Source organism: Lichenostomus cassidix, chromosome 13, assembly GCF_008360975.1.
Source record: "Lichenostomus cassidix isolate B80296 chromosome 13, HeHo_3.0, whole genome shotgun sequence".
Taxonomy (NCBI): Eukaryota; Metazoa; Chordata; class Aves; order Passeriformes; family Meliphagidae; genus Lichenostomus; species Lichenostomus cassidix.
Window position 1 is genome coordinate 15,441,050 of NC_139494.1, and position 26,838 is coordinate 15,467,887.

The following is a 26,838-nucleotide window of genomic DNA, read 5'->3' on the forward strand; positions in this document are numbered from 1 at the left end:
AGGGGGTCCCACCATGCCAGGCCGCCAGGAGGCAAACCCAAGCCACAAACTTTTATTCTCAAACTGTAACAAACAAAAAATTTAAGAAACAGAGCAGAGTCCGGGTCCCCAGCGCCCCCGGCCATGGGGGGGCCGGCAGGGGCCAGACGGGGAACCAGCCCCTTCCGCGCCGGCGGCGATGGCCCACGCCGGGGCGGGTGTCCCTGGGGTGACACGAGCAACCGAAACCCCCCCACCCCCCAGGTGCACGGCAAGGTCCGGGCATTCCCCGCGGCCGCCGTTAGACAGCGGTAGTCCTGCCGAAGAGGGGCATGGAGACCGGGAGGTGCCAGGGTCCCGTCTCGTAGGTGTCCCTGCTGCTGAGCTCCGAGTCCGTCCAGCTGGGAAACATGCGTGGGGAGCACTCCTGCTGCAGGTAGAGGTCCGGGCAGGCAGGGCCGGGGCTGGCTGAACGGGGCAGGTGCAGCGCTGAACCGTAGCCGGCGTCCAGGAAAAGGGGTTTGTAGCTGGGAGGCTGCTCCTGCTTCTCCAGCCGCTCATGGCTCAGGAAAGGGGCGTTGATTTTGCGGTAGAGCCCCCGCGTGTCCATCAGCACCTCGCTGTACGGCGGGGGGGGCTCCGCCATCAGCAGCGCCTCCTCGTAACACGGCGGCTTTGACAGGTCCGACTCTGCAAGGCAAAGCCCCCCCCGGACCCCTGCTGCCGTCAGCGCTGCACCTCGGCTCTCAGGTCGTATCTCCCCCAAGGCAGGGGGAGGCACGTGCTCCGAGGATGCGAGAGTCCCTCCCTGTTCCTTACCGTGCCGGCAGCTCCAGGGCCGGGGGGGTGGGATGTGGTGGGGGTGATGATGGTGATGGTGGGGCTCGAGGCGGAGGCGGTGGGGAATGGCGATGCCGGGGGGGCTGCCCCCGTAACCCTCGTAGTGCAGTGGCTCCATCTCCAGCGCGCGCAGGCTCTGCTCCCGCAGCCGCTCCTCCTGCTGCCGCTTCACCCGCCGCCGCAGGTAGCTGCAGAAGCAGCACAGCAGCACGATGAGGCCCCAGATGAGCCAGAAGCCCGCGAAGCAGGTGAGGAAGGTGTAGGTGCCCTGGGACATCACCATCTTGGCAGCCGGCCCCGGGGGGAGGCCCTCGCCTCTCCCTGCCCTCGGGATGGGGGACGGGATGCTCAGGGCGGCGGTAGGGTCAGGGAGGACCCGATGCTGTCAGGGCCGCCGAGGGCATCTCCCCGGGCCGTGCCCGGCGCCGTCTCCTCTGGCCCGCGGGCGCGCCTGCCGTCAGGGGTCCGTCCTCGCCATGGAGCTGGGGGGGGCTGGAGCGGGTGGGTCAGGCCTGGGTGCGCCGGGCGGGCGGTGGGGCGGGGGGCCGGCGGGGCGGGCGGCGGGGGGACGGGGCTGGCGGGGTCCCGCTGCCCATCGCTGGGGGGGGACCGCCGGGGTGGGGGCCCTGCAACGAGACAGACGCGAGCGTGAGCGACACGGAAACGTGGACGCCCTGTTCCCATGGTGACTCGCTCCACATGCGCCGCAGCGCCCGCAGCCAGGGGGAACCGTGCCTGGCACCCCATGCACCCCCACCGTCACCCCCATCGATGCAAACCTGCAAAGCCCCCCTGGAACCACCCACGGCGCTGCTGGGCACCCTGGGGCGGGAGATGGATGCTGTGGTCCCACAGCATCATCTTCAAGATCATGGGGTGTCCAGTGGGATCCCATTTTCCTGCCCACCCGGTGCACCCTAAATTGGCTGCTGAGGCCAGGCAGCTCATCCCGGTGCTGGCACACATGAGGGTGACCCAGGGAGAAGGAGGGACATGCAGAGGTGCCAGCTCCCTGCGGCACGTGGCGCTGACAGGAGCACGTGCACCGCAGCCATTGCTGGCCTCGCAGCCACTGGGGAGGCTCAGGGAATGGTGGCACCCCAACACAGCAATGCAGGGCCACGGGTGGTGGTGGCAGGCACCATCACTCTTGCCCTTTAGGCAGGGTGACAGCTCGGTCACATAGAGCCAAGCATCGAAAGTCAACGGTGTGTGCCAGGGGCAGGTCTGCGCCTCAGTGAGCGGCGAGAAGCACCCATGGGTGCTCGCAGGCAGGCACGTAAGCACCCGTCAGGATTCTCATTATGGTGATGTGGGAGAAAACGGGCTTGGTAGCAGGGAGGAGGGTGAGCCTGGAGCGACGGCAGCCGAGGGCTGCGCGACCACGGTGACACCATCACTCCCTCAGAGAAGGGAGAAGGGGCACGGGGTGCTCCGTCACCCTGTGGTGCAGGGCCACGCTGCTGGCAAGGGACCCCGGCAGGGCCATAGGGTGCTGAGGGCCGAGCCCGGCGGAAGGAAGGAGCGATGGGGAAGGAAGGAGCCGGGGGCCCTTGACACGCTCCGGCGGGCAGCGGCGGCTGCTCCATCACGCAGACAAACGCGTGGGCAGAGGAAGCGCCGGGATGTGGGTCTTTGGGGAGGGGGTGCCCTGGCTGAGGCCAGCTCCGTTCGGGCAGCGCTCGCCACCTCGGCGGCAACAGGCTCCGCGCCGGCAGCCTGGGCATCCCCGGGGAGGAGAGGCACAGTGCGGGAAGGGCCGTGGGTCGAGCCCCGGGATGACGGCCGGGGGAACGCCGGGAAGCCGTGCAGGGCGGGCTGGCGGCGCCGCGGACCGGGGGCGTTCGCAGCTGGGGCGTGCGGGGGGAGCGGGGCTGCCGGGGACGTGCGGGCTGGGGGAGGAGCGGGGCCGGGCTGGAGACACGCCGGGCGGGGAGCGGAGCGGTCACCGAGCCGGGCCCCGCCGGTAGCCCCGGGCCGCCCCGCTGCCCCCGGCCACGGCCTGGGCCCCGCTGCCCGCGTCGCATCCCTGCCCGGTGCCTCCGCGGGGAGGGTGACACCCCGGCGGGGAACCTCCCCGCTCCCGGTGCCGGGCGCGGCACCCCTTCCTCATTCTCATCCTCCTCCTCCCCCGGGGCACGCGCCCGCAGGGGCCGGACCGGCGATGCGCGCCCCGGTACGCGCCGCGCGGCCCCGCCGCGGCCCCCGGTGGCGGCGGCCCCGTGCGCCCCCGCCCCGGCCCCGCTGCCCCCGCACCGCGCAACAGGCGGAGGCGCCGCGCCCGCTCCCTCCGCGGCTCCCGTTACCGGCGGCGGCGGCGCACGTGGCTCAGGCGGCGGGCGGCGGCTCCATAGGGCGGCGGGGGAGGGGGCCCGGTGCGCGCCCGGTGCGCGGCGCCGCCGCCGCCTCCCGGCGCTGCCTTTGTCTCCGGTGAGCGCTCCCGCGCCGCCGCCGCGCGCCGCCCCGCCCGCCCGGGCTCCCGCCCCGCCGCTCCGCCCCGCCCTCGGCTCGGGGAGGGATCCGCGGGCCCCCCGCACCCCCCGCCCCGGGACCCACCGCCGCGCGGGGGCTACCGGGGGGAGAACCGGTACAGCCACGGGAATCCCCCCCCCGCCCCTGGGAAACGGCGGCAGGATGCCGGTGGCGAGAGGGCCGGGGCATCCCCTGCGGTGGCCGCGGAAGCCTCACGGGGTGGGGGCCGGGGATCCCCGGGTGGCGGCTCTCGGTCCGGGTGGGGTGAGGGCCCTGCGATGCCCAGTGGGGTGGTGCCACAGGCTCCCACAGTCGGTGGCCCTGCACTCGCCCGGGAGGTACCCCTTCCCCCAGTGCCATCCCCAGCCTCCTCAGGGGGTGACAACTAGGTTCTCCCCGGAGTGATGACCAGCACAGGGACACCGGCAGGGAGGGCAGCCTAGCCGCTGCCAAGACCTTAACATCCCCTGACACAGCCCATATGGCTATTGCAGCGGAACACGTGGCTCTGCAGGACAGGGGTGCCAGCCTGGCCCCAGTACAGTGAGGGAGCAAAATGACACTGGGTGTCCTGGGGTCACCCTGCTCTCTTGGGTGCCATACCCCCAAGCAGACCCCTCGCCAGCCTGGCCTGGGCAATTGTCCCTGAGCTGGGGCTCCCCCAGCCATTTGCCATCAGGGAGTTGTCACCAGCTCTTCTCTGCCGTAACCGAGGCCGGTGGTCGTGGCCCCCATGGGAGACCCCTCTGGCTCCTTGGGACTGCGCCAAGCTTGAGGTCGAGAGTCCCCGCTGTCCCTTCACTGCACCCTGGGGCTGTGCCAGGAGCGGGGCAGCGTGGTTTCGGGGCGGAGCCGTGCCAGATGCGGGTGGGTGACGGGGCGTGGGTGCCCCACGCAGGCCATGACCCCGCCGCCGTTTCCTCCCCGTGGGCAGGGTGGCAGGCGCCCGCTGCGGCTGCACACACGGCGCATTGTTCAGACGGGGCTCGGCCGGAAGGACTTCCTCCATCCCGGCCAGGGGATGACCTGGGGAATCCGGGTGCTGCCAACCCGCTCCCGCCACAGCCGGGCATAGCGGCGCCGGTGTCTGGCCGAGCCCCACCACCTCGCTCGCAGCAGGGCCGCAGTGGCCGTGTATCCCCCGGCCGCCTTGGCTCTGGCCCCGACTCACCTTGCTGGAACTCGCCTCCTGCGATCCGACCTCACAGCGCGGCCACGGCAGCCGGGCACTGCCGGCTCGGTGGTTGTGGGGGTGCCCCAGCAGCACCCAGGGCGGGCAGGGGGCTGCGGCCATGCGGGGGGGCCGGGGTGCTCCCTTGAGGCATGGGTACTGCAGGGACGGGGGGCACGGCGGGGCCCACGGGCATCGTCAGGTCAGGGCAAGGGCGGGCGAAGGGAGCCAGGCCTCCGGCCCCGCCAGTGCCGGGGGCCGGGAGCTGCCTTCCCCTTCCCCTTCTCCCCACGGCGGCGGGGGGAGGCAGGCGGGGGAGCGCTCCCCGAGCCACATGGTGGGCTGGAGGAGGAGCCGTTGCCCAGGCAACAGCTGAGAGCATCCTTCACCCCTGAAAATGCTGTGCAGAGCTGCCGCCACAGCCCCACAGTGCAGGGCACTGCTCAGGACCCCCAGAGCCCATCTAGAGCTCACCCGTGTCCGTGGGGTACAGATCCACCTGCTTCAGCTCTGGACATATACCAGCACCCCCTCAACTGCACGCTGCTACCCCCCAGCAAGGACAGGGATGGGGATGAGACACCTCCCAAATGCTGGGGGCACCGCTGGGCAGGTGGGAACAGGCAGAGCTACTTCCCTGCCCTGCTCAGGGCTGGCCAGGGCTCTATTCACCCCCTGGCCCTGCCCCAGAGCCACCCCGAACATGTGACAGACACACGGACATGCTGGTGACCTCAGGACCTTGGTGCCAGGGTGCCATGACCCAAGCGGTGCCAGGAGGGCAGCACAAGCATCCTGACTGGTGCTTTTGGAACAGCAATCCCCAGGCAGTCCCCATCCCCCCGCCTGCCTTCCTTCCTTCCACGGCTGCAGAAAATTCCTGGATTTTACCCCAAGATGCCCCCTCTGAGTGTGAGAACTCCTCCTCGGCCCGCTCCCATAGCAACTGTTCCCTAGCTACCCGGCCGCACTTGCTATTCTCATCCCAGTGCAGCTGCGTGTGGCCCCCCCGCGCTGCGCACGAGGCTGTCGCCGCTGCCACCAGCCCCAGACCCCAAACCCACCCTGTACCCCCAACTGGGCTGCCCCCCTTTGCTTGCTCCACCCTTGGCGACCGTTGTGACCCTCACCCCACATCACCCCGCAGGGTCTCCCCTTGGAAGGGGCTGTTCCTTGGGTTCCCATTCATGGTGGCTTTGCTGAAGCAGTAATTCACCTTGACCAGAGGGCAGCAAGACTGTCCTGGCCTCACAGCACACCTGTGACAACCTATGAGGGGCTGTGCTGGGGATAGACATACCTCAGAGGGGACCACAGCAGGCATAAGCATCCCAACAAGGCCTCATACCTGTTGAGCCCCCACACTGACCCAAAACATCCAGCAAAAGCCATTGAGGGTCATCTCTGTGGTACCCAGGGCTCAGCCAGCATCAGCCCTTTTGCCCTGGAGGGCAACCCCAGCCCTTCCCCGCAGGGCAGGAGCACCAGCAGAGCCCATGGCAGCCCAGGAACAAGGTCCCTGCTCCCCTTCTTACAGCCACCAACCCCATATGGCCCAGAGTGGGCCCCCCGTGACATAAGGGCAATACAAAGCACAGTGAATCGTTACACTTAACAAAAGGTTAAAAATTTAAATACTCTCCAACTTTAGTGCAAGGCAAGCAAATGATACCACAGGTCCAAGTAGGTGCTGAGCCCCCCTGGGGGGCCTGGCTCAGAATGAGCAGAGGCAGCAGCACACGCACGCAGGTGTGTGCACACACACACAGAAGGGACGAGTTATTGCTCAGGACACAGCTGGGGCAAGAGTACACAAGAGGGGACAAGACAAGCTGAATGGAGTGGTGGGCTGATCCCCACACTGCTCCCCAGGGAGGGCTCCTGTCTGTGGGTGCAGGAGCTGTGCTGGCTCCCCAGAACCTCTGGGGACACACTAAGCTGGTCACAGCCCGCTCACTCTTGGGTCACAGCTTCACATGACCCCGGGAAGGGCCATTCCCTTTACCACAGCTTTGCTCCCTGAGAGCAGGGTCCTTTAAGTGTTTGCTCCTCCACCACCGAGCTGGGCCTGGGGATGGGCACACCTCTGGAATGCACAGGTCCTGAGGCTGGTGGAACTGCGTTGGGACCATCCTGCAGTGTGCTGGGGATCAGACCAACCCTCTGGCCACAGCAGCAGCAGGTACCCGGGAGTGGCTGTGTCCTGCCGTGCCAGCGGTCTGGAGAGGGGCTCGGGATCAGCTTGCTGGAGCTGGCAGCACGTGTGAGACGAGGCAGGAGGCAGCAGGCTCCAGCAGACAGAGCAAGGACGAGGCAGTGACGCTCGGCTGCCAGGGCGCAATGGGTGACGCTTTGGCACAGCACTTTCCTGTGCCTCAGGGCTGAGCAATGGACTCCGCTGGAGCCAGGACAACTCAGCACAGCCAGAAAGGTCCAGGAAAGATGATTTAGACACCTCAAGGCACAGAAGGCCTCTGTCCAGGATTCACTGGAACAAAGCTGGGACCGTTGCTCCTCCCATAGGAGGACATTTGTGCCTGTGACAAGGTGGGGGCAGTGCAGGCCCCCACCTATAGATTAAAAACCACCATGTGATATGTACAGACCAACATATATAAATATACATCAAACCTGCGGTGCCACTTTGGCACCATGGAATGTGTCAGCAGAGCTGCTCCAGCCTGGCCTTGGCCCACGCCGGCACGATCCCTCCCTCCCACCCTGGGCCCGGGAGGGGAGCGGCAGCCGGTGGCAGCAGCACCATCCCAAGTGGCAGATTTGGAAGCATCTGGGTTTGTCTCAGGCCTGCCCATGGTCAGAAGGGCACCTCAACCCGAGCTGTGTGCTGCTGCCAGCCTTGGAATCATCCTCAGTCTTCAAATACAGACGTGTAAAACTGTAAACAAATCCACCTTGTGGGGCCACTGCGACCTTGTCCTTCAGGCTGGGCACTTGGGAGAGGCAAGGAGGTCCCAGGGGCTGGAGAACAAGCTGTGCTCTACAGCCGGGTGGGCTCTTCCTCACTGTCGCTGCAGTTTCCACAACAGTCCTGAAGTCAGAAAGGCAAGGAGGGGGAGGAGGGAGGGAGAGAGGAGCACAGCAAGCAGAGGGTGAGCATGGTCACACAACCCAGCCTACAGCTGCCCTCTTGGAGGGATGGGCCAGGACCCCCCAGCCTGTGTGCAGGAGAGCTACATGGAGGCAAGGGGCTGGAGGGGACCCCCAGACTGCAGAGAACAGTCCAGCTGCATCTGGAGCTTCAGGCCCTGGCAGACAGACTGATGAGCACACAGCTGGCTAGCTCAGAAGCTGTGAGAAAGCTGGGCTCGGGGGACTGCAGCCACCCAGGGACACAGCTCAGTGCCAGCACAGACACTCAGCCCTGCTCAGGGCTCAGCTAGCCACAAAAGCAGCTGAAGCCCTTTTTGCTGAAATGGGAGTCTGAGCACGGGGCAAGGCCAAACCCTTCACAGTTTCTCAACCCTTCTGCGTGTCCCGGACATCCGGAGAGGAGTGAAGGAAACTTCCCACAGCCCCCTGGGAGCAGAACTCCCAGCAGTGGCAGTGCAGGGGCAACTTTGGCTCAAGCTGAGGGCAAGGCCTCCCCCACAAAGGCAGCAAGAGCAGGGATGCGGGATTAGTGGCTCAGGGGGCAGTTAGAACAACAAGCAGGTTGTGCTCTGCCAGGGGAAGGGAATAGGCACTGAAGGATAACACTCCTCTTTCCCAGATCTTGCCATGTCCGTGGGCCACCGGGTATTTCCCTGAGCAGAGCAGCCAGGAGTGACTGCTCACCTCTGGAAAGAGAAAACACGTGGGAAATCACAGCTCAACCCCTGCTATAGGCAGCTGCCCATCCTCTGGCAGGTCCTGCCTGCCTCGGGAAGGGCTGGGTATCCCCAGAGCTGGCTCTGGCTAGGGCAGCCCACTGAACTGCAAAGCACGACTCGGAGCTTGCCAAGGAGCAAGAGTCAGCACCAGGTGGCTGAGTGGGTCCAGAGCCAACCATGCTGGAGTCCTACAGCTGCACACAGCTGCTGAGAGGCAGCAGCCCAGGCTTTGCCAGGCCTGGAAAGAAGGCAAAGACTTCTTCCCGGGCAGAGGAGACAGGCAGACAAACAAGCCCACAGCAGCTGCAAGATGTTTCTGTTCTCCTCATTCCTCGAAAGAGCTGCTCTCTGCCTGGCTCAAAATCTAGCAGAAGCGCTCTGGGGAGCCCAGACAGCCCATTCCAACAGCAAGAACTTGTTCAGGCGTGGTATTATTTGTGTCAGAAGGGAGATGACTTATTATTTTAGGGTCTTCAGCATCCCTCTGCCTGGGTGATTCCAGCATGTTTAGCCAGGGAACTCCTGCGCAGCCCCCCTCGACTCCCCCAACATGGGGAGTGCCACCCAGGCAAAGGCTGGCTCCCTGCAGCCTTGCACAGGTGCCCCTAAGAGCCCTGGGGTCGGGCTGCCCAACACTAGGGGAGACTCTGCCCGCTGCCCTCTCATCCAACCTCTCTGCCAGACCTGCCTGGCACAGGCAGGAGCAGGATCTCTGTTGCTGGGAGACTGGCTGGGGAGGAAACACTGGGCAAACCCTTACCTGTCTGCTGAACAAGCGCTGGAGTAACCCTTTTTTGGGCTGTGGAGAAGGCTGCCCTTTCCAGTCCAGGTCTGGGGGCACTGTGCCATCTGTGCTAAAGACATTCAGCTCCTTAAAACACTCTGTCTCGATCATCTGGAAGAAGGCAAAGAAGGCTGCAGCAACTGCCATGTGGAGCCTGTCACCGAGGGCTAAGCAGAGTGGGAGAGCAGCAGGCACAGCACAGACCCTGCAGGACACTGCCCTCAGCTGTGGTTGGGCACAAGCAGGAGCAAAGACCTACCTCATTCTGCCAAGGAATGGGCACACTCCCTGTGGCAAACTTCTGGTAGAAGTCATTGTCTGTGGGCTCCAGCTCCACTCCTTTCACCGTGGAGAACTGCTCGATGTCCAGAACATCCTTGCAGTAGATGGCCTGGGGCTACGCAGCACAAAGATTGCTCTAATGTCAGGCTCCACCTTGATGCCACCACCTCCACATATTGCTCATGGCCATGCCCAGGCCATCTCTCCCTGCAGCCCAGAGCTTGCTGAACCCCTGTTCTGCCAGGTCCAGGGAAGAGGATGGGCCCCATCTCCCCATGCCAGGGCTCCCTCTTCCCTTGACAGCACCAGTGACTGAAAAGGTCAGGAACAGATGGGCACTTACATCTGGCTTGAAGGGAGGGTCCAGCATGCCTGCTTCCAGCCTCCTGAAGTTGAGGTGCTTGAAGAGTGGGTGCTCCTTCACTTCCTTGGCCCCAGCTCCTCGGCACCCCAGGCGCTCCAAAGGGTCTTTGCACAGGAGCTGCAACACAAAGGAATTCAATCCCCCAGGTGAAGGGTGCTCTGTGCAGGAGCAGCCCTGGGTCCCTGCAGTGTCTCTAGTGAGAGCACAAGCCTGCTAGGCAGCTGGGCGAAGAAATGAAGGTACTCTGAACCCTCCTGTGCTGCCTTAACAGAGACAAGGGAACCTTTGCAGGGAGCAGCCCCAGTGTTTTGCTGCTGCATGCACAGAAGCAGGGGGAGTGAAGGGACAGGGCTGCACAGCCATACCATGGTGCACAGGGAGCGGGCGCAGGGCGAGAACTTCTCCGAGTACTCCTCCTGCACTTCCTTCACCAACCGCTCCACCTCCTCCCTCTTGATCTTCTTCTTGCGCTGCTGGAAGGGGGATTGGCCCTCGATCATCTCGTACACCAGGCAGCCCAGAGCCCACCAGTCAGGGCTGAACGTGTAGCGCTCATTCTTCACCACCTCCGGAGCTGCAGAGGAGCAGGGGTGAGGGATGTGTGAGGGTAGGGAGAGCACATATTTTGAACCACTTTTTGGTTAAACCAGGGTCACTTACCCATGTAGCCAACTGTCCCCACCCGGCCCTTGATTGTTTGGCCCTCTGGCACATGCACAGCTAGTCCCAGGTCTGAGATACGGATGTGACCTGTACAGAGGAGGGGACAAGTTAACAGGACAAAGCCAGGGGGCACTGTTTGAAGCTGCTAAAAACACAGGGTAACTGGTTCAAGCAGAGGAAGAAAAAACTCTCGGGCTCAGGGCTCCTCTTGACCCTGCACTCACCGTGGTCATCCAGTAATATGTTCTCTGGCTTCAGGTCCCTAGGAGGGAAGGGACTCGATTAACAAGAAGCCTGTTGTCAAAACAAAGGACACAAGCAACAGCCACATCCCAACAAGTCCCAGATAAGCAACCTTCGGATGCAATGCAATCAGGCACACAGATAACCTTCCCCTCACCCTCTGCCCCAGAGCTGACCCTGCAAGCTCTTTCCTCCTGGGCAGAGAGGTGGGACACAAAAACCTTCAATCCTCTGCAGTGAGCCTGGGTATGGTTCCCTCTTTGCAGGTGCAGAACTCACTATGGGGCAGGCCATGCAAGTGAGAAGGAGGCTTTTCTGCTTATCCTGCCCCAGGGCAAGGCACAGGGTAGGACAAGAAGGGACTTCCTGGCCATTGTTTAGCCATGCTATCCTAATACTGCATCACACCCCCGTGAGTGAGTACAGACAATCAACTTGTTCTCCCTCCTCCCCAGCTCTTGAGCACCTTGGGGCAGCCTACCCTCCTTTGTTCTAGTGTCAATACTGCCCAGGGAGTTCAGTGCCTGTCCTGAGACATTCACAACATGATCACATCCTGTTCTTGGCGATCATTTACCAGCACAAGGAAGCCAAGCTAAGCTCTCCCTTTCTCCCACGAGATCAGCTTTCTGTTCCCAATTCCTCTCACTCAGCTCTGTGCTGCTTTCAAGCCTGAGCTTATTTTCTTGAGCAGACAGACCCAGCTGGGCTGGTAAGAGCAGCAGGAACCCCCTTGCTGCTGCAGGCCCTACAAGCTCTCCCAGCAGGGACCAGGCAGCACACACCTGTACACTATCCTCTCCTGGTGCAAGTCCTCGAGGCCACAGCAGATCTCAGCAGCATAGAAAGCTGCCCGGGGCTCCTCGAAACCAGCCTCTCCCATGTGGTAGATATGGAACTTGAGGTCCCCTCCATTCATGAGGGTCAGCACTAGGCAGAGAGCATCTTTAGTTTCATATGCATAGGCTAAGCTCACCTGCAATTCAGGGCAGAAAGGCTGTTAGATGACACAGCTGGAAGAGGGAGGTGTCCACACTCCCATGGACACTTTGCCACCCAAGCAGCCACTCACAGGCTCAGGACTCAGCCTTTGCCAGCAGAGGAGGAACTGTGCAAACCCAGGGAGGATATGGCAGTGCCCAGCAGTCCTAGCACATCCCCAGCTTTCCTCAGACAGGGAGGACACTATTTCCCCAAGCCAGAGCTGCTTCCCCCCAGGGAGAGGCAGCACCCAACTACACCACTGGACAGAACCTGATGAACTCTCTGCAAAGGTAGGTTCAGGCTCCCCACCACACAGCTTAGGGCTGGGCTTCTCCCCACCCCACTGTCTGGAGAGACAGTTCTCACTGCTTACTTGTGCCCCAAAAATCACCAAGGCACCTGTAACACCAGATGGGGGCATTTACAGCATGTTGTGGAGGCAGTAAAGGTCCCGCCAGACCCCAGCCTTGTGAGAGATGTGCAACCACCATGACCCTGTCCTATGGGCAGAGCCTGCTCCTGCCTCTCCACACCAGGTGAGGAGCACAGAGGTGCCAGGCTGGTTGGTTGGAGGGAGAATCAACCATCGCAGCAAAGTGAGAGCAATTCCTATGTACTTACTACAAACCTACTGTTCACTTTTTCCAGGATCTGTTTTTCATTCAGGGCCATGGCTTCTCCCTTCCTCTTTTTGATCCGTTTCTTCTCCAGTTTCTTGCAGGCATACATCTTCCCTGTGGCACGCACTTGGCAGGCACACACCTGGAGGGAGGACAAGGTTCAGCACCCTCCCACTGCCATTTCCAGAGTGGGGGTTTAGGTTCTGCTCTCAGGAAGAGGCACAGGAAGGCAAAGAAGCCCATTGTCAAAGCAAAGACACAGGGAGCAGTGACAGCTTCAGATGTCACGGAGAAGCAGGAGCCAGATGTAATGCCTCTAACACCTGTAGCAGCACCATAGTTGGTACCTGGGAAGACAGAAGGCCACTCCATAAACAGAAGGAAGCCTGGCAGGAAGTTTTCAGGAGTGCAGTTTGCCCTGTCAAGACACAGGGAACAGACCTGACTCTGCCCAGTTAGCAGTAGGTACCACAGGGCTTGTGCTACCAGCCCTGCACAACACCTCTCACACCTCCAGCACCTGGAGAGAGGTGAGTTTCTACCTCTTGGGGAGAGTTGACAGATCATGCAAGGCCCAGAACACAGCAGTGCCCAGCACAGAGCTCCCACAGCCCACCCAGCCAGCAGCACCTGCCTCCAGGTGCTGGAGCAGCTTGTGGCACCCTGATGGCCAACCCTGGAGCAGCTTGTGACACCCTGATGGCCAACCCTGGTCTGCCTCTGGCAGCAGGCAACAGTGGCTGCCTGGTACCCAGAGTGCAGAGGAAATGGTGGTCACTCACCTCCCCAAAACCGCCCTTACCCAGCACGCGGTACTGGCGGAAAGTGTTTTTGGTCACTGGCTGCCTGCGAGGAAAAGGAAACCAGAGTGAGATGAGAACAAGAAAAGAGCAGGGGTTGAAGCCCAAACTACATCCATGCCCTGGCCTGAGAGACTGTGGCTCACCCCAAACCCCTGCTCAAGCAGGCCTTGCTTCCCTGCAAGGTAAGCAATGCTGCAACTGCTGCTGGTGCCAATAAGGGTCCTGGGGGACAGCAGAGGCCAGGCTCTCAGCTCCTGCCAGGGCCCAGCATGAGAAGGAGCCTCAGGGACCCCTCAGGCAGGCTGTGTGAGGAGGGTGCAGGTTCCCCAGCGATGCAGGGAGCATTACCGTTCCAGCCATTTCCACTGCAGGAAGCGGTTGAAGTACAAGCTGTCGAGGTAGTCGGCAAAGGGAGCCACGCTCAGGTAGTCGTGGATAAGCCTAGGAGAGAGCAGAGCTAGCACGGTTCCTGGGAGCTGATCACAGCCCTGGAAAAAGCCAGCAGCCCCAGGAAAGAGGATGTGAACAGCCCCAAAAGCCCATTTACTTTGCTATTCTCTCACCCAGCCTGGTGCTGAATCACCCACATACCCCTGGGCCAGAAAGCCCGGCTCCATGCTAAGCCTGATGCAAAAGGAAGGTGCGTTGGAGGTACCACTGTGACAAACACAGCACCTTGGGACCGCACTGGCACTGCTAATTGTGGCCTCTTGGCACCACCAGGGCTGCAGGACAAAGGGGGACAATGGCACTCTTTACAATTGCCCCTCTGCTCACGGGGCAAACGTGCACACAGGCTGTAATCAGCTGCTCGCAACATTCAGCACCAGGCACTGAGTTGTTCACTATCAGATGAATATCCAGCACAAAAGGCCACAGGGGATCCTGCTCGAGAGAGCTGACTGCCTTGGAGAGCTGTGCCAGGACTGCCCAGTGGAGTGAGGAGCCTTAGACAGTGTCTAGACTGGAAACACGCATCAAGGAGAAGCGGATGGGCTCTCCTCTTTCAGAGCTTGCCAAGAGCAGGCAGGGCCCAGCCCGGAGGCTCTGCATTCAGACATGACACTGGTTACCACACACAGAGCTAAGGCTCCCCAGAAGACTGCAGCAAAAGTGTTGCCACAGCCCTGCATTCAGTTAGGCAACATGCTCCAGCTACTGTGCAGGGAGCTGTGAAGCTGTAAGCCTGGTTTGCCCAAGAGCTTCCTCTTCACACCCAGAGCCAAGACCTCGGTCACCGCTTCTGCGATGGGAACAGAGGTGACCTTAGACCCCTGCAGCAACAGCCAGAGTATCCCAGCCACAACAGCCACTTCTGCAGCTGGCAGGACAGGACAGCTGGCACAGGACTGCAGCAGTTGGCTCAGCTCGACAGGAGCTACAAGATCCTGGCACAACACTGGGAATAGCATTGCTACAGGGTCTTCCTAAATGGCAACGCGGACTAGGAGGACTGACAGAGGTTTCTGCCGCAGCTCATGGCTCCCAGAGCACAAGATCCTTGTGCTCACTTTCCTGGAGCTGGGCTGCAAACTGCTGGCCCAAAACACCCCAGGCCCCAGCCTTAGCACCAGTTCTCACTCTCCCAGAGGAAGAGACCATGAGGAACAAGGTGAGTCAGCTGCAGCATCATCCCTGTGCCATGTGTGACCTGCAGAACTGCCCAGCCCCCCAACTCACTTAGTGCATTCCTTGAAGAGTTCCTTGGAAGGTTCCTGCTCCAGCCTCTCACAACAGGCATCCACCAGTTGTGAGGGAACTTCAGGCACATGGTCCTCACTCTGGGGACAAAAGGATGGAGTCAGACATAGGGAGCAGAGCTCAAGGGTCCTGCTTCAGGGTCAGTGGGCAAAGCAGTGTGGCAGCCTGTGTGGTGGTGGGGTGGCTCAGCACATTGGCTGTGGCATGACATGGGCAGTGACAGCTGTTGGCTTTTCAACTGCTCTACCCTTGCAGGCAGCAAACACAACCCTCTTACTCACATTTGGCTTCAAGTACTTTTCAATCAGGTGCTGCCCACATTCCTTCCGTTTCTCATCTGGAGCCACTTCGTACCCTGCCTGCAGAGAGCAAACAATATGAGGGGCAGGTCCAGCCAGGAACCCAGCCTTGCTACTGGGCAACAGCTGCAGAGCAGCAACACCCTCTGCTCAAGGTCTCCCATGCTTTTCTCAAACACCAGATATCCAGCAAACAGCTCCCTGAGCAAAGGCCCAGCCCTGTCTTGGAGAAACTGCGGCTCACAGGTTTTTCCTCCAGAAAGCCCTATGTACCCAGAAGAACCTGGCAACTGCTGGAGCACCCAGCCAACCAGTTTGTGCCCAGGGTGTCAAGAACATCCTGCCTCCCCCAAGGAAGGCTGACAGGCTTTGCTCTTACCACAGCATCCAGGAACTTGACGCAGCGTGAGAGCTCGGGGCGCGTCTCGCAGAACTGCCGGAAGAGCATGTGCCCAATGGGCTGCTTCTCGCACAGGCTGTGGTAGTCCCGCTCTGCAAATGTGGAGAAGGACACTCACAGCCAAATCCCAAAGGAGCAGTCCCAGTCCACCACCCCAGACAGGCAGCAGTGGGGGTATTGTGACTCCTCAGCTGGGCTGCTGACAGGTCCCACCAGCCTGAGAATCCCAGGAGAGTGAAGCACACCCAGTGGGACAAGAGACAATACTGAGGTTTTACATTCCCCTATGGAAGACTCTCTTCCCTGAAAGAGGATTGACCTGTTCTGTTCAGCCTGAACCTCTTGTTTCTAGCAAAGGACCTCCATATCTGCTTCTTGCATAAAGGCTCTCTCCTCCTCTCTCCAGAGACTGACCAACTACTCTAGACACACAACTTTCCTTGGAACATGAGGAACACACCAAGCTTATCTCAAGGTAGATCTTCCAGGCCAAGAGTTGTTCTGATGACTCCTTCAAACCACTTCTATTCCCAAAGGCCCTGCTGGAAGCAGCAGCATCAAAATGGGAAGCACCATTTCCACAGATGTCCTGTAGATGTGCACAAAGCAGTCAGAACTCCCCACTCCATGGGACAGCCACTTTCTTGTACATCAACTCTTACTGCCCTCAGGAGCTTGCGGATTCCTCCTACCTCTCTCTGAAGTCTGGCAGCCCAGGCACTAAACTCTTTGACTATCCAGAGAACTTCCAGTTCTCTGTTTTTTTCCTCCCCTTCCATTCACAAGATGTTGTCTGATCTTGTGACAGCCACTGCCACCGAGGGCTGTGGGCTGTCTGCAGTGCAGATGTGCAGCCACCCAGGGAATCCCAGTGCTGGTTACTCCCAGCCTTCCCCTCCCTGTGCAGCAGTTTCTCCCGGGGAAGCTGCAGCTTCCTGAGGGTGCAAGAGAGTGCAGAGCTGGGCGGGCTGCGGTGGGGGAGGAGGTGGCCTCTCCAGCTCCGCCGCACCAGCCGGTTTCCTTGTGTCTGCAGGGGAAGGAGTTCCCTTGAGCTGGGGAAGACCAGAGTTTGCTGTCGGTGAGATCAGAAGCTTTGGCTGCCCTGGTCGCTGCTCAGGCTCACACAAGGTTACTCCCTGTGGTCAGGGCACAAAAAGCTTAATTCTGCAATGGGCAACCAGCCCACCGCGCCCAGGGTCCTGCCAAGACTCTGGAATAGGAAAGAAATGCCTTTCTAGCAGGCTGTGAGGTGAAAAGAAAGACACCCCAGCCAAAGAGTGCCCAAGCACAAGGAACAGGGTCATCTCTCCCATGGGAAAACCAAGTGAAGCTGCTGCCACCTGGGTCAGAGCACTTCTCACGTGCCTCTCCAAGGGGAAGTGAGACACGGGTGGTGACAGCCAGTGGCTGGGAGGGACTTGCTTCCCAAATCTTCACAAGGTCACTGTCCTGGATAGTAGAACAGCAGAGACAGAGACCACCAGCACCAGCACTCACCGCTGGCAAATGGGCAAAGTTCACTGTTGGAAAACATGTCATGACAGCCACAGGAAGGGTGGCTGAAGGCAGAGGATGGACAAAAGCTGAGGGAAAGCTCTGCTGAGGGCACACCAGTCAAAGAGGCAGAAGGGGTTTGGATGGTCAAGGTGAAAGCTGCAAGGAGAGCCTAGGACACAGCTGTGTGCAGCTCTCAGACCTTGCTCCAAAAAGGCAGCCAACAGCAAATCCAAGGCTGGAGTCTCCATACAGCTACACCTGGCTGTGCAGCCAGCCCCAAGAGATCGTGCATGGTGTGTGTGGCAGAGGGAGGGGGGGACAACCCTGCACTGGGTTACTGTGAGCTTGAGGGTTACAGTGTAGATGAGTGAGGTTGAGTTTCTCCAAGTACTACAGTCCCAAACGGCCCAAAGGATTGCAAAACTTGGGCAGGGCAGAACTCAAAACTGGGATTTTGAGGTGCAGAAACCTCCCAAACCCACGTTTCAGTGACACCTGTTCTGAAAAAAGGCCGGTGCTGTGCCATTCTGCAGCTGGCAGCTCAATCCAGATTGAACACTTAAATAAGCTCTCCTCTTCCCAGGAAGCAAAGCACTTGCACCCTCTGTGCCCCAAAACAATTTCACATGATCTCAGGACCAAGCCTGCTGCACAAACAACATTAAAACCATGAAGAGTACAAAGTACAGAATGAAAATCACAGGCCAAGCCCTGCCCAACTCCAGTTCTCATCCACACCACACAGCAAGAATCCAGTTTGCCTAGGAAGAGCTGCTACTTGAATGTTAGAAGCTGAAGGAGCTCTCCGGCCAGGGAGAACAGAGGACGTGAGCAGGACCTTTGTTATTTTTGCAAAGACACCCCAGAGTGACACTCTAAACCTCTACAGCATGGAGGAGGTCTGTTTGCACACAGAAGGTGATGTACCTCTAGTGAAGCTCATTGCAGTCTCACAGGTGTGTGAGTACATCATCAGCTACTTACCTCCCCATAATTCTTCCCTACACCCTGAACTCCAAGCAATCCTGGCTGGGATTTGTGCCTGTTATATGTCCCTGACACTCAGCTAGGGCTGCACAACTCCCACACACTCGCTTGCCCACCAGCTTCCACCAAGCCCTGCATCTCACCCAGGGTTTGCCGAAGGTCCTCGCAGAGGCTGATGTGGGGGAACTGCAGCATCTGGCGCCATTTCTTGCTCTTGCCTTTTCGGTTTCCTCCACCACCTGCAGGGCACACAAAATCAGTACCGTGAGTCAAGGAAGCAAAGGTGTCCTAACTGCAGCCTAGCCTTGCCAGGAGCCAAGGAAGGAGCCTCCCTCTAAGTCCAGGCAAGGAAAACATGACCTAAGTGGTACCACCATCTCCCGGTGGGACAAAAGTGTTGGAGCCTCCATTGCCAGAGGAAATATGCAGAGCAGCCTCTGGCTGCTGAACAAATCCCAAGCAAGACCATGAAGACTTTTCATGATGGGACAATCTCAGCAGGGGCAGGAATGTCCACAGCCACAGCAGCTCTTGGCTCCCAGGCCTGTTCCCAGCACCTCTGCATAACTAATCAACCCTCCAGGCCATGCCTTGCTTGGTGTGAAGCTCTTCCTGCTTCAGTAAAGACGTTCATGCCACCTACTCATTCCAGATTGATTGCTTACTCCAGGGAGGGGCTCTCAGAGGGAGGACATGAAGCTGGGAGACAGGAATTCCTGCTCTAATCCTGGCTCCACAGACAACTCTCTGTATTGCCTGGGGCTCATCGCTTCAGTTTCCCACCTGTGAAGTGGGGACACTCCCACCTTTCTCCAGAGATAAACCAGCCTCAGAAAATCCAGATCCAAGAATCAGATATTATTCCAGCTTCAGCTGCTGGAGTAAATGCCCAGTGCTGTAGAACAGGGTGGGAAACCTTCTAGATTGACCAAAAAACTTACATCATAGCAAGCACTAAGTACTGATTGCTGCGATCAGCCAACCTCCAGGGATTGCTTTCCCGGTGCCAACACACACAATTTCCCACCTCTCTTTGGAAATTCATTAAACCACTCTGCCAAAGTGGTCGGGCCGAGAGCTGGGCCGAAGGCCCGGCTTTCTGAAATCACAGAGGGGATGAACATAATTTATCAGCTCTTGGGAAACACTTTTATAACACTTTCCTCCACTGCAGATGCAGTTCAGCCCCAAACCCTAGACACAGTCCCCTGGCATCCAGCTCCCTGAGACACCGCAGGCCCCAGATGGACAGGCAGGTGGGATGGGGTCATCCTGGTCAGCTTCATGCAGGGCCAGCCCTGTGTCCGAGTCCCTGGCACGCCGCGGGTCCCTGCACTGCATCTGCCCTGCACCAGCAGCTGGGCCGCACGATTGTACAAACTCAGGAAGGAAGTGACTCAAGGGTAAGCAGGGCTGGAAGAAACCAGCGGTGCAGACACCTTCTTGTCAGCGACAATGAAGCGGATGGGGACAGCGAAACGAGGGCAGGGGAGGACAGGCCATCCTCACCCCAAGAAAGCTCAAGGAAAGGCAGAGCAAAGCCCCACAGCACCCGGAGGTTGCATTTCCTTGAGTTGTTTGCTTTGAAAGGAGGTTCCAGTGCCCTTCACACGTGGTTCTCCCCCACCCTCCCAGCGCCACGGCCGACACTCCAGCAGGGAGCTGGGCTCCTGCACAGCAATCTCCCAGCACCCCTCGTTTGGGGATGGGGGTGGGCTGTCTCCACCCAGAGCTCACCAGGAGGAAGTTTCAGGGCTGGGTGATGGATGAGAGTTGGTCTGTTGTCCCTCAGTCAGGGGAAGGAGAACAAGGATTCTTCACCTTCCCTGGGCCAGACTAAACATAAGGCATGGTCGTGCTATGGCAGCAGCTGAAGATGATTGTCAGCAGACCCTCAGCACATTCCAGCTCAGCTTTGCACTCCCACAGCAATCCAGGAAGCTCCAAAAAGGCCAGGCTGGAGCAAAGAACCCAGCACTGTCAGATCTGGCCTGCAAAATAGCTCTGTCCTGTCCCAGAACTGTCAGAGCTCATCCCAGTGGCCACCACAGCCACCCAGCCACAAGTGGGAGAGACACGGACAGGCAGCACGGACACCCACAGCTCTCACAGCTAAGGAACCACCTGGCACAAGTGTGACAGTGGGTTGTTTCTGCCCGCAAACTGCCCGCTGTTGCAGAGGGAGAGGCACAAGCAGAGCACCAGGAGGGACCGCAGCAGCTGTCCAGCACCTCGTGCTGCATCAGTGCCCAAACTTCCTTCCCCAAGGGCACAACAGGAGCCAGTCTCCAGGTCATTCCATGTGAACCTGGGCCTCATGCCTGGAGGTCGCAAACCCCGCTGTTTGGTTTTGAACCAAACCCTGCCATTATGAACCTGAACGTCACGGTCCACCACGGTCACTGTGCCAGGAGTACTTGCACTTAACCCGGCTTTCAAGCAGCTTGGAAATGTTTCTGCCCGCGTAAATTTAATTTCGCTGCTTTTTGCTCCCACAGATCTAATCTTCAAAGCCCTCTAACTGGATTTCAGCAGGTCTCTCAGGCTCCAGGATGGCTCGGTCTGGCCAGTTGCACACCAAGGGCCAAGGGAGACTCTACTCCTCCACCACATACGTGATCTAATGAACTCATCGATGCCTGGCTGAAGCGGATCTTCTCTGCAAAAGGACCAGGTTCCTGTTGAGACTTCCCATCCCCTCCTGAAGCCTCTCCACGCAGGTCCCGAGTACCTACAGCACAGCCCCGCTGCTGCCAAGCTGCATCCCACACCACGGCCCTGGAATTCAGCGTGGCCCTGGGGCAGCGGGAGCACTGTGTGCCCGCAGCAGAGCCCCGGGAGCCCGGAGACCGTGGTGTGAAGGCGGCGGACGGGTGGGGCTGCTCGCCGCAGTTTCGGGATCGGCCCGCGTGTGGGAAGCAGCAGTTTACCGGACGGAATTCAACTTTTCTTCTCCCACGGCACCCAGAGCTGCCTCTCCCCTGTGCCGGAGGGGCAGGAGCAGCCTCCGGAGCGGGCAGGGCGGGAGGCAGATGGGGCGATCTGCACCGGAGAAGCGGCGAGGCCGCCCGGGAGAGCTCGGCACCCCCGGAGCGAGCACAGCACCGGGCAACCCCCGCGCCGGGCGGGGGGAGCCGAATGCCTGTGCCCAGCTCGCGCCGTCACCTCCCCGCTCCCCGCCGAGGCCGCGATGCCCCGGGAGGGACCACCCGGGCCGAGCCCCGGGAAGGCACCGCCGGGGCCCGTAGCCCGGCCCTGCCGCCCCGCCAGCTCCGGTGCCCGGCGCCGCTCACCTTCGCGGGCCTTGAGCAGGACGGTGTTGGCGACGATGTTCTCCAGCTCCATGGGCCCGCGGGCGCCGCCGCCTCCCGCCGGCTCCGCTCCCCGCGCTCGGCCCGCGCCCGCCGCCCCCCGCCGCCGCCGCCTCGCCCCGCCCCCCGCGCCTCGCCCGGCCAATGCCTGACCTCGCTCCTCCCGCGCCGTGCCCCCATTGGTCCGTCCCCCCAGGAAGCCCCGCCCCCTCCGCCGCGCCACCGCCCTCCTGTTGGCTCCGCGAAGGGCGGAGGGAGGGGCGGGGCCAGAGGCGTGCACGTCACCCGGCGGCCATCGGCGAAGCGCTGCCGGGACGAGAGAGAGGGCGCTGATTGGAGGGTGAGATGTCACTCAGAGAAAGCCGCGAACGGATTGGGCGAGAGTCAAGGGGAGCCCACTGGGGAAGGGAGCCCTGCCTCCCGCAGTATCTGATTGGGTGTGGAGCTGCCACTCAGCGGCAGAGAGGGTCGTGATAGGGCGGTCTGCAGTGGGTGGAGCCGAGGGGCTGCATATAAATGAGCACCGGGGCGCCCCCGGAGCCGTGGGGGTCTCTCGGGTCCGGGGATGTCCTTATTTCTGGCGAGTCCCGAGTTCTGGGACCCTTCCCCGCGGCGGGGGTCTTTCCGAGGTGTCCTGTGGTTCCCTGATGGACGCGTGTTTAGTACATCCGCCCCACCTTCGCAGCCTCAATAAACTCCAAGCAGCCACGCGTGTGCCTGGTGTCTTGGTCAGTCCCGGTTACGGGGTGGGTGACCTAAGCTCCGGTGCCATGCCCGGTCTCTCCGGTCACCGCCGCCGTGGTGGTTTGGGTTTTCTCATCCCCAACTGCAGCTGACCCTGACAGCTCACGTGCTGTTGTGATGCTTGAGCTCCTGCCAGCTTTCTCCTACCAGTGATTTGCTCTAAAATCCATTTTTATACTGATACCTAAATTAGCAGCAGCGTTACCCTGTCTGAAGAAAAGCCGTGGTATGGGAACCACCTGATGCCCAGCAAACCAGTCGTTGGTTTCCCTGCAGAGCTGGCTTGTACCTGAGCACCCCTTGATGACCTGTCAGCCCCACGGGTGACCTGCCCATCTCCCTGCCTCTCCTGGGCACAAAACAGCTCATTAATCCTCTTAAACCAAGTGGTGTCTGCCCTGCTTTGTGCTGCTCCTGGCTTTTGAGTGAGGACGTCACCTCTGCCTTCCCACGACATCTATCTCTCACTCCAGCCCATGGGAGATGTCTCCTTCCCAGGGACTGGTGGCAGCTGGGCTGCCCCAGGTGGAAGGTTGGTGGTGGCCAGGGCGTGGAGGAGATGATGGGTAGGTTCCTCCCCTGGTCTTGGTCCATGGCAGGAGACAAGGGTTCACGTCCTCAGGCTGTAGTGAGGATGATAATAACACAAATTACTCCAAGCACTCGCTCTCCATGCAGTTGGTACTGCCTGTGGCTGCTGTGCCCTTCAGCATCCACAGGAAATCAGATGTCACATCTTCTGTGTTCGAATCTGCAGCAATTTAGGAGGAGGAGAAGGAGGAGGATGCTTTGCCCTGCCATACCTTGGGGGTAATCTCTCTGTCACCCTGCCTGGAGGAATGAGCTCATGTTGTGAGAGCTCCTGTTTTAGAGCTGCTTTCCCTTCAAAGCTGGCACATGTTTATTTTGAACTTCAAACGAGATGACTTTGTTTATATCCATTTCCAACATTAACCCTTGGGATGCTATTTTCTGCTTCCTCCCACCTGGCATTTTGCAGCACCGTTCCCATCACTGATGAGAGTCATGAACAATGGGATGCTGCTGGAGCAGCACTAGTGTCCAGAGGTTCCTGATGTCCCCAGCAGATCCCCCAGCAGCCCAGGTGGTGGAACTGTCACTCTTTTTAGCTCTGTAGAGGAGGAATGGCTGGAGGGGGAGAGGGCTCTGAACACAAGCTTGTTGGGGGAGTAATTCAAAACAATCTTAGGATATTGAAGAAACAGCCTGAAAATGCAGGATGCAATTCCAGGCACGGGTGCTGCAGTTGGGCAGCAGCAATCAGTGCTTCGAGGGGAGCCACTTTCCCAGTGGCACTGGGGTCACGGCAGCTCGTGAGCACGGCAGGAATGAGGGTCATGCTGTGGCAGAGGAAACAGAGAAACAGACTTTGTACAAACTTGGAATGGAAATGGCTGCTGCAGGAATACGAAGCGACCTGCTCAACACATCTGCTGTGAAAAGGCTGATGTACTGGATGGGGATGCAGTGTGAGATTCCCAAGCACCCCAGCAGGGTGAAGAGGGGGACCAGGCGCTCCCAACACCTCATCCAGCCCTCGGGATTTGATGTTTCAGACATCAGCCTGAGTCTCCCTTGGCTGACTCGGATTTTGCCCCAATATGCTGGTGTTGCCTTGCCCAACCAGGGGGGACCCTGAGTGCCCCACTCCAGCTGGTCCTGTCCCCTCCTGCCCTGCAGCATCCCAGAGGTGTGTTCTCATGCCCCGGAGGAAGGACAGTGCCTGGTACCCTGGTTGGCACCCAGGGTGCATGGCCAGGGTGTTGTGGAGCCCTGGGGTGCTGCCACAGGGCTGGTGCCCCCCGGGAGAGCTGGCCTGGCTGGGTCCCCGCTACTTGCCCTCATCTCCTGGGTATTTTTAGAAGCAAAGTGTTGTTTAGTTGTGAGAAGGCGAACGGCAGCCGCGGGAGGGGAAGCCGGGCAGCAGTGATAGGGCAGCTCCTTCCGCAGGCAGTGCCAGTGCAGCTCCAGCTGCTGGGGCCAAACACCTCTGGGGGGTCAGCACTGGGGCCCATCCCGACCCGATTCCACTGGGAGCCTCTGCTGACTCCAAAGCTCACCCCGTGAGCCTCCCCACGTGGGGACAGCAGGCGCAGTGATAGCCCAGGGATCCTCACTGCTGCGTGTATCCACATCCCATCCAGCCCCCCCAGACCCCAGCTGAGCTCCACCCACCCCGACGGGGGCTGGGGGGGCTGGTGGGGGCCAGTGTTCCTTGGGCTCCAGCTCCCAGGCGCCAGCGGCTGTTTTTAGCCCAGAGAAAGTCCAATGTTTTGAGATTTTCTATTTTGAGAAGCAAAGCTGAAGAAATGGAGCAGCCCCTGACCCCCGGGTGTCTGTGTGGAGCGGGGCAGGCAGCCAGGCAGGGTGGGTGTGGGGCTGATTCTGCCCCCCAAGGGGGATGTGGTTGCCCCCGGGTCTTCGCCCCACAGCTGCCTCCGTGGCCTCTTGCACGTCAGGCTGTGCTGGAGCCTGTTCCCATGCGATCCCATCTCTAACTCTCCCAGGGGAGAATGGCCTTTCCGGCACTGCAAAATCATTCCTCCTTTCCCTCCTGCAGCAACATCACAGTAAAGCCCCTGAGCAGGATGTGGGTTGTTCCAACCCAGACCTGTATGTCTTGTACCCCACTCTGTGTGTGTGTGTGCCCCCACAGAGCCCCCATGATGTGGCACAGCTGGCATGTCCCCCGGTGGGGACAGCCCTGGCAGAGAGGCACAAGGCTCAGATTGGGCTGCTGTGGTGGCAGAGCCAGCTCAGCCCAGTGCTGGTGACACTGCCACATGGAGGGTTTTGTCTCCTTGCAGCAGCTGTGGTGTTCATCCCCAGCACAAGAAGATGCTGGGGACACTAGCATTCACCTGTCACCTGGCAGTGGGGAGGGCTGGTACTCACTACAGCTGCCACTGCAAGTTGTCACCACCAGTGCTGCGAGAGATATATATGGGGTGACACAGGTGACAATGGGTGCTGGCAGTTGGTCCTGCTTGCTGGGCTCCCCGGAGGCAGATGCCAGCCCTGGGCACAGGCTTTGGTCTCATTTTATTCAATCCTGCATTTCCAGAAGCACTTCGAGCTGCACACTGGCACTGCCATCCAGGGCCTGTGGTGGGGCCAGGTGCTATGAAGGCTGAGCAGGGCAGGGGACCACGTCCCCAGTGTCCTGGCAGGTCCCTAAGTGTGCTGCTGGCGGGGGATGGCGAGGAGCCGGCGGAAGGCAGCACGGAAGTCCCGGTTGAAGAGGGTGTAGATGAGGGGGTTGATGCTGCTGTTGCAGTAGCCGATCCAGAAGAAGAAGTTGAAGAGGGGCTTGGAGACGTGGCAGCCTTCCCCGCAGAGAGCCCCCAGGCTGTAGGTGAAGAAGAAGGGGAACCAGCACAGCACGAAGGCACCCATCACCACGGCCAGCACGACGGTGAAGCGCCGCTCCCGCGCCCGCACCAGCCGCCGGCGGCACAGCAACACGCTCTGGTGCTGGCTCTGGTGCCGCCATCCCGTCATCCCAACCTTCCCATCGCTGGGGGGGCGCGGGGAGCGGGCAGCGAGCAGGGTGGCCGTCCGCCGGGCAGTCAGGCGGTAGATGCGGCAGTAGACGGCGACCATGACGAGGCAGGGGACGAAGAAGGAGGCGGCGCAGGAGGCCAGCACGTACCAGGTCTCCTGGCTCAGCTGGCACTCCCGGCCCCCCGGCCGTGGCCGCAGGAGTGGTGGCAGTGCCACCAGGGCTGCTGCTGCCCAGACTGCCCCGATCATGCCCTTCACCCGCCGCGGGCTCCGGCGCAGGTTGAGCCGCGCCGCCCGTGTGACGGCCCAGTAGCGGTCGAGGCTGATGGCGCAGAGGTGCCCGATGGATGCGGTGCAGAGCAGCACATCCAGCGCCAGGTACAGGCTGCACCACAGCCCCCCAAAGTACCAGTAGCCCATCACCTCGTTGGCCAGTGAGAAGGGCAGGACGAGGACGGCCACCAGAATGTCTGCCGAGGCCAGGGACACCAGGAAGAGGTTCTGCGGGGCCTGCAGGGCCCGGCTGGTGGAGATGGCCACCACCACCAGAGCGTTGCCCACCAGCGTGGCCAGCAGGACAGCCAGGGCGGCCAGCAAAATGAGCCCCGTGGCCGCGGGCGAGTGCGGGGCGCTGCCAGTGTCGCTGCTGTTATCAGAGGTGTTGGGAAGGGCGCTGGCTGGCTCCATGCTGGCCCAGCCCCTCAGGCTGATGAAGCCCCATGGGGCTTTCCCCCACCCTGCTCACCGTCCCACAGCGGCTGCCGGTGCAGCCCCAGCATCGCTGAGTCCCCAGGGGGTTTTCCCGGCCGCCACCGCTCCTGCACTGACCCGATCTGGTGGCGAGGTCGTCCTGGCCCAGTGGTTGCCCAGGCGGGCATGCGGGACGGCGGCAGTGCCGGGAACACAGAGAGGCTCCCACGGCAGCGCTGCTGGCTCTGCTGGTCCCAGTCCGGAGGAGGGCGGGCGGGAAGGAGGGAGGGAGGGAAGGGTGGGCCGATATCACTGGCAGGAATCCAAACATCTGTGGGCAGTGGGAGAAGTTGTTATTGCCACTTTATAGGCTCCGTTCAGGGTCACCGCTGCAGGATGGCTCCTGCCTGGTGGTTCGGGGGCACTGCCCAGCTGTGCTGTGTCAGTATCCTGCTGCTCCCAGCCCGCCAGCACTGCAGAAGTGCAGCACCTTGCTGGCTGTCCCATGCTGTGTCTCGGTCACTGACATGCTGCTGTAGCACCCAGTGGGGCACCATGGACCCTGCCAGCTCAGCCTGTCGGGGATGAGGCGGGTGTAAAAAGATGCTGCCCGTGACACCTCAGTACAGTTGGCTGCAGACCTCAGGGT

At 60.7% G+C, this 26,838-nt stretch overlaps 3 protein-coding genes and 1 long non-coding RNA gene across 11 annotated transcripts; all 4 read right to left on the minus strand.

The window, feature by feature from the left end:
- Window positions 1-37: 37 nt before the first annotated feature.
- PRR7 (proline rich 7, synaptic) lies at window positions 38-1,307 on the minus strand. 3 transcript variants are annotated; one of them, XM_085073950.1, is made up of 3 exons: window positions 1,100-1,304; window positions 799-1,007; window positions 38-696 (listed from the first exon to the last, which is right to left on the minus strand). In XM_085073950.1, the coding sequence occupies exons 2-3, from the start codon at window positions 935-937 to the stop codon at window positions 281-283; spliced, it is 555 nt and encodes a 184-aa protein (XP_084930076.1). In that variant the 5' UTR covers window positions 938-1,007; window positions 1,100-1,304; the 3' UTR covers window positions 38-280. The 3 variants fall into 3 exon arrangements, with proteins under 3 accessions (XP_084930076.1, XP_084930073.1, XP_084930075.1); XM_085073947.1 differs by having other exon boundaries at window positions 799-1,307; XM_085073949.1 differs by having other exon boundaries at window positions 38-669; window positions 799-1,306.
- An 8-nt stretch (window positions 1,308-1,315) lies between these two features.
- Window positions 1,316-4,817, minus strand: LOC146431367 (uncharacterized). Its single transcript, XR_014854937.1, has 2 exons — window positions 4,463-4,817; window positions 1,316-1,445 (listed from the first exon to the last, which is right to left on the minus strand). It is a non-coding gene; the product is annotated as an uncharacterized LOC146431367 (long non-coding RNA).
- A 1,267-nt stretch (window positions 4,818-6,084) lies between these two features.
- On the minus strand, window positions 6,085-21,335 carry GRK6 (G protein-coupled receptor kinase 6). Of its 6 annotated transcripts, none has more exons than XM_085073944.1 (16): window positions 21,213-21,335; window positions 18,063-18,158; window positions 15,415-15,527; window positions 15,018-15,095; window positions 14,716-14,816; window positions 13,384-13,476; window positions 13,015-13,078; window positions 12,234-12,374; window positions 11,414-11,604; window positions 10,610-10,647; window positions 10,383-10,472; window positions 10,088-10,296; window positions 9,702-9,839; window positions 9,336-9,473; window positions 9,053-9,141; window positions 6,085-8,259 (listed from the first exon to the last, which is right to left on the minus strand). In XM_085073944.1, the coding sequence occupies exons 1-16, from the start codon at window positions 21,262-21,264 to the stop codon at window positions 8,100-8,102; spliced, it is 1,791 nt and encodes a 596-aa protein (XP_084930070.1). In that variant the 5' UTR covers window positions 21,265-21,335; the 3' UTR covers window positions 6,085-8,099. The 6 variants fall into 6 exon arrangements, with proteins under 6 accessions (XP_084930070.1, XP_084930068.1, XP_084930067.1 ...); XM_085073942.1 differs by having other exon boundaries at window positions 6,085-7,511; window positions 9,053-9,187; XM_085073941.1 differs by having other exon boundaries at window positions 6,085-8,249; window positions 9,047-9,187.
- A 3,683-nt stretch (window positions 21,336-25,018) lies between these two features.
- On the minus strand, window positions 25,019-26,458 carry LOC146431369 (alpha-2Db adrenergic receptor-like). The gene has a single exon (XM_085073951.1). The coding sequence runs from the start codon at window positions 26,184-26,186 to the stop codon at window positions 25,170-25,172; it is 1,017 nt and encodes a 338-aa protein (XP_084930077.1). The 5' UTR covers window positions 26,187-26,458; the 3' UTR covers window positions 25,019-25,169.
- Between the last annotated feature and the right edge of the window lie 380 nt (window positions 26,459-26,838).

Coding starts and splice junctions, on each gene's coding strand:
- PRR7 (XM_085073947.1), bottom strand. CDS start 1,102: ATGGTGATGTCCCAGGGCACCTACACCTTCCTCACCTGCTTCGCGGGC. Junction 697..798: donor GCCCTGGAGCTGCCGGCACG/GTAAGGAACAGG, acceptor TGACGGCAGCAG/GGGTCCGGGGGGGGCTTTGC.
- GRK6 (XM_085073939.1), bottom strand. CDS start 21,264: ATGGAGCTGGAGAACATCGTCGCCAACACCGTCCTGCTCAAGGCCCGC. Junction 14,817..15,017: donor AAAAGTACTTGAAGCCAAAT/GTGAGTAAGAGG, acceptor TTTTGTCCCCAG/AGTGAGGACCATGTGCCTGA. Junction 10,648..11,413: donor CAGGAGAGGATAGTGTACAG/GTGTGTGCTGCC, acceptor CTTCCCTCCTAG/GGACCTGAAGCCAGAGAACA.
- LOC146431369 (XM_085073951.1), bottom strand. CDS start 26,186: ATGGAGCCAGCCAGCGCCCTTCCCAACACCTCTGATAACAGCAGCGAC.